This window comes from Cyprinodon variegatus, unplaced genomic scaffold (genome assembly GCF_000732505.1).
Source record: "Cyprinodon variegatus isolate N-32 unplaced genomic scaffold, C_variegatus-1.0 Scaffold220, whole genome shotgun sequence".
Lineage (NCBI taxonomy): Eukaryota > Metazoa > Chordata > Actinopteri > Cyprinodontiformes > Cyprinodontidae > Cyprinodon > Cyprinodon variegatus.
The window spans coordinates 458,933-464,860 of NW_015150673.1; the positions used below are offsets into that span (position 1 = coordinate 458,933).

Here is a 5,928-nt window from a genome sequence, read left to right on the forward strand (position 1 = left end):
CAGGAGAGGAGCCTGATAACTAAAAGATCTGCCTCCCATTCTACTTTTAGAAATTCCAGGAACCACTAGTAAACCTGCAGATTGAGAGCAAAGTGCCCTTTTAGGAACATAAGGAACAATCAGATCTCTGATATAAGATGGAGCTTGGCCATTTAAGGCTGAGAAGGAGGATTTTAAATTCTATTCTGGATTTAACAGGAAGCCAATGAAGAGAAGCCAGGATTAGAGATATGTGATTTTCATCAGAACTCTGGCTGCAGCATTTTGGATCAGCTGAAGGCTTTCAACTACAGTTTTTGAACTTTCTGATAATAAAGAATTACAATAGTCCAGCCTTGAAGTAACAAATGCATGGACTAGTTTCTCAGCATCACCCCTGGACAGGAGATTTCTAATTTTTGCAATATTCCGCAGATGAAAGAAAAAAATTCTAGAAAACTCTTTGATATGAGATTTAAATGACAGGTCCTGAGTAAAATAGCTCCAAGATGTTTTACTTTATTATCTGAGATCAGTTTAATCCCATCCAAATGATGTGACTGACTAATCAGCTTCTTTTTCAAATAAACTGGTCCAAAGACTATAACTTCTGTTTTGTCTGCATTTAGGAGCTTCAAGACATGCCTGTAATCTATGTAATGGGTTAGCTTCATCTGGATTTATAGAAAGATATAGTATCATCAGCATAACAGTGGAAATTAATCTCATACTGTCTAATAATTCTACCGATTGGTAGCATATATATATCGTAAAGAGAATTAGTCCTAGCACTGATCCCTGTGGTACTCCACAGGTAACCTTTGAACATGAGGAAGATTTGTCATTGATGTGAACAAACTGAAATAGCAACATTAAAAGTCTTTGGTACATATTCCTGTAACATGGAGGACAAGATCAAAGGGAATACTTCCTTTAGGTCTAAATATTCATTGTTGGCACCTCAGCTGGCAGTCTGTTGATAATACCTTTAGCAGTACCCCTCAATAAATAAATATTTTGCAACAACATACATTAATTTAATCATTTTGGTGGATTTAATGATTTTAACGTGCTTCCTCTTATGGTTTATTGCTATATATAATATTTGGTTAATGTAATAGATAAATAAATGTTACACCTACTTTCATTACTATTTCACAGTATAGAGGTCCTTCTCAAAATCTTAGCATATTGTGATAAAGTTTATTATTTTCATTATTGTAATGATGAAACTTGAACATTCATATATTTTAGATTCATTGCACTCTAACTTAAATATTTCAGGTCTTTTATTGTCTTAATGCAGATGATTTTGGCGTACAGCTCATGAAAACCCCAAAAAACCTATCTCACAAAATTAGCATATTTCATCCGACCAATAAAAGAAGAGTGTTCTTAATAACAAAAAAGTCATCCTTATTTATGTACAGTTATACACTCAATACTTGGTCGGGAATCCTTTTGCAGAAATGACTACTTCAATGCGGCGTGGCATGGAGGCTATCAGCCTGTGGTTCTGCTGAGGTGTTATGGAGGCCCAGGATGCTTCGATAGCGGCCTTTAGCTCATCAGTGTTGGGTCTTGTGTCTCTCAACTTTCTCTTTACAATATCCCGCAGATTCTCTATGGGGTTCAGGTCAGGAGAGTTGGCAGGCCGACTAAGCACAGTAATCCATGGTCAGTAAATCATTTAGCAGCGGTTTTGGCACTGTGAGCTGGTGCCAGGTCGTGCTGAAAAAAGAAATCTTCATCTCCATAAAGCTTTTCAGCAAATGGAAGCATGAAGTGCTCCAAAATCTCCTGATAGCTAGCTGCATTGACCCTTCCCTTGATAAAACACAGTGGACCAACACCAGCAACTGACATGGCACCCCAGACCATCACTGACTGTGGGTACTTGACACTGGATGTTTCTGGTGGCTTCAGATGTTTCTACTCCAGACTCAGTCCACTGCTTCAGCAGGTCCCCCAAGGTCTGGAATCGGCCCTTCTCCACAGTCTTCCTCAGGGTGCGGTCACCTCTTCTCGTTGCATTTTCTGCCACACTTTTTCTTTCCCACAGACTTCCCACTGAGTTGCCTTGATACAGCACTCTGGGAACAGCCTATTTATTCAGAAATATTTTTCTGCGTCGTATCCTCTTGCTTGAGGGGGCCAATGATGGCCTTCTGGACAGCAGTCAGGTCGGCAGTCTTACCCATGATTTTAAGTGATGAACCAGGCTGGGAGTTTTTAAGCCCTAAGGAATCGTTTGCAGGTGTTTAGAATTAATTTGATGATATAGATGATTAGGTGCGTTTAGAGACCTTTTATCGTGATATGCAAATTTTGTGAGATAGGAATTTTGGATTTTCATTAGTTGTATGACAAAATCATCCGTATTAAGACAATAAAAGACCTGAAATATTTCAGTTAGTGTGCATTGAATCTAATATATATGAATGTTCAAGATTTATCTTTACATTATGGAAAATAATGACCTTTATCACCATATGCTAATATTTTGAGAAGGACCTGTATTCATTTCATAATGATTTTGGAAACAGCTAATGATGTCTCTGCAAAGTGTTGCAAACGCCTTCCAATTTGCTGTCGTTCACCCAGCAGCCTGTATCGAGGGCTGTAAGAGCGTTTGTATGTATCCGGAATGCAGGTCTTTGCCTGTGTATGAATGTTGTGCGGTTGTCAGAATGTGAGTAATGGTTTTTCAGCTGAATGACTGCAGTGCCACATGGATATCGGAGCCAGATATTTTCCACAGCTAAGCCTGGGGATCACATGTCCCCCCAGCCTCTATGGTACGCACCAACAGGCATAAAGGTCCGAGATGAAACAAACTCCCTGGACGTGTCCCTCCATTAGGACAGCGAGCCCCAGAAATAGCCCCTCTATCGGGCCACTCGCTCAGAATCCATTACGCAGTCAGAGACAGTGATTTAGATGCTTCTTTCTTAATCTGAAATCTACGTGCTAATCTTGTGCTCATTTTGTTGCAGCCCTACAATTACCATACCTTTAAACTTTCCACTGCTGTTTAAGCTCAGCGCACAGTTGTCAAACATAGTTATATAAATATAGAAAAGCTGTAATTTAAAAACTTTGGCCTGTGATGGAAGGCGAGTTTTTTGTATGGCTGATTTTTTTCTCTGTTTTGTTTGACACCACTGTGATTACTTCTTTTATATGAGGATAAACCAATGACATTACATGTCTTTTCTTTGTCTCTGTCTTTGTAGGACTCATTGGCTGACGCAGGGATCGTTGATGAACACTATCGTTTAGAAGGTAAACTCAGATCTTTGATCCTCTTGTATTCTCTTGTGGTTGCTTTTCGTTCAATTTATTTATCATTTTGATTTTGGGTATCTCTTTACTCCAGGTCATCCCTCTAATGTCCCATTTTTTTACCTCCCCTCCTTTGCCCCCTTCTTCAGCAGTTGTAGGCAGAGTGCTTCAGCTCCTTCATATTTCTCTCTGATGTGATCCTGGATTAAGAGCCCTGGGAGGAGAAAGTCTCCTTCTCATTTAAAGACAGTGTTGGACGTGAGCTGCAGGCTGATACTTACCATTTAGTGAGATCGGCCCAGAATTGGGAAGAAAAGGAAAATAAATTTTACTTTGATTTCAGTTCAGCTTCACTGGGTCGTAGCAGAAAGAAGATGCATGTTGGCCAAAGCTGTCCTCCCCGGAAGACAGATGCTAGTCATTAGATTATATTTCTCTATTCATCCTCAGTGATTAACTGGAAAGTGAGAATCTGGGAATTTTTATGACTTCCTAAAGTCTCAATCTTTTAAAAGCAACTCTATACCAGTAACTAGGCTTTACTGAAATACATAATTCCCTTTTACAATAGGAAACTAAATATACAGCTTATAGCAAATAATATATATGCTCCTAGGACATAAGGAGAAATGTGAAGAACTTATAAAGACCTAAATAAATTACACAGAGGCCAGTGATGTTGGTGTGAGAAGTAAGTAAAAAAAAAATGAACACAGAAAATCAACATCAGGAAAAAAAAAAAACAGAGCAGATGAAAGACCTCTTTCATAAAGGCTTAAGGAAGCACATCCAGAGAAAGTTTTTTGAGAATTAAAAGAGACATTTACTGCTTAAGTTGCAAAAGAAATCAAAAGAAATCAGAGATAAAAGTAGCCAATGAATGCTTTACATCAGCACTACTTGCCAACATGTGAGAAAGTATAAACATGTCTTTTCAAATTAAAAGTTAGATTAGAAGAGCCTAACTTTTAATTTGTTTATATAAATAGATTACAGAAAAGTCAGCATGATCTGTTCGACACTTGAATATATTTTAATAACCTCAGTCAGTTCCAGAAAAACATGTATGTTTCAGGAAATGCTCATTTTTATGGCTCTCTGTGTTTATGAGAGCCAGTTATGTATCCCAGATCTGAGATCTCCTCATACTACGTGGCAGCTCTCCCAACCTGTTTGTGTGTGAAAAATAGTCTGCACGTGTGTAGGGAGCGTGTAGAGTGCCAGCCTCAGCTGTTGTCATCTTGCCCCTCGGATCTGATGTACGGCCAATTCCTTGGCGGTGGCTCCACTTATAAAGAGCTGGCTTCTGTCTGTGATGGGGAAGGGGTCAGGAGGAGGGGGGGGGATAGCAGATTACCGTTGCTCCTTCTGGAATTTCATTAGCTCCAAGATAAGTATCGTTTCACCATATTGAACCTGCCACCGAACAGATTTACCCCTCGCGCACAATGTTCCCTTTGAACACCTCAAACGTTCAGACAGCAGGACCTCAAATGTTGCTCCTCTCCAAAAAGTTGGTAAAAAGCTCCCTGGGATGAAGCCTTTCATTTCTGGCATATTCGCCCGCCCAGGTCCGCTTTGATCTCCGTTGGATCAGGAGGAAAGAAATTGGTCTGTTGTGTCTGCTCTATTGGCGAACAAACAAACAGTGTTTCAGATTTAACTTGGCTTAATTAATTAAAGATTCTGTTTTACTGCTGGTTTGATCCTCTTCCAGAAGGTCTGAGAATGGAACTTCAAAGTAGTAGAAGAGGGTGGGAGAGAGAGGCGTGGTCTGTGTAACTCTGTGGGTGTGTGCTTCCTGCATTTAATGTGAACTTCTTTATACGTTTTAAATATACATTAAATTGAGCTGATTAAGCATCCATGACTGAGACAAACCTGCAGAACAAGAATGAAACTGCAAGTACGGGGCATGAAATGTCTGCTTAACTGTAATTTATGGGAGCTTGTTAGGTTTCAAATCTGTTGTCTCAACTATCAAGCAATGCAGCATTACTTCTGACAGCTCAAACATGATACAAGACCCCGGAAATAGACGGAAACATTATCATGTTTTCATCCACCATTGTGGGCAGCCTTGAGTGTATCAAACCAATAATACGTCACTAAAATCTGTCACTTCGGACATTTAAAAACAACCCTTGAAATTAGGAACCGCGTGGTTGGAGTAAAAAACAAACAAACTTGAATTATTTCAATAACTTCCCATTTTGGTATTGCCAGGTTCACATGGCAAAGATTTTAGAATGAAGCTAACAAACTGCTTACATGATAAGTAGCAAGGAATCTTTTTGTTTAACCCATGAGTTATTTATTTATTTTCCTCGCGAAACAATTCCTGATCGACCAAAGGTCACATTAGACAGGCTGGATCCTCGTCCATGCTCGGGGGAACATTAGGGATATAAGTAAATACGTCCCGTTGGTCCCCAAATTGACATTATAGCATTTTTAAAGTCCTTCTTAGGAGTCTAGATCACTCACACAGCACAGCCGCGTTACCTCATGAGTTCGTCTTAAAGGAATAGTACACCCAAAACATGATTAGCCTTCATTTTCTACTCACCCCCATGCTGAACAACACTCTGGAGTACTTTTTTGATATCTCAAATGCATCTGGAGATCTGGGAGGCTTCTTGCTGTCTGCTGACATTCAAATAA

The 5,928-nt window shown here is 39.5% G+C and overlaps 1 protein-coding gene across 2 annotated transcripts in view; it reads left to right on the forward strand.

The window, feature by feature from the left end:
* Positions 1-5,928, forward strand: part of nkd1 (naked cuticle homolog 1 (Drosophila)) — a 52,786-nt gene that overhangs the window by 29,900 nt on the left and 16,958 nt on the right. For both annotated transcript variants that reach the window (XM_015380717.1, XM_015380718.1), the window contains exon 4: positions 3,216-3,264. In XM_015380717.1, coding sequence (XP_015236203.1) covers positions 3,216-3,264 — 49 coding nt within the window. The remainder of the gene's footprint in view (positions 1-3,215; positions 3,265-5,928) is intronic.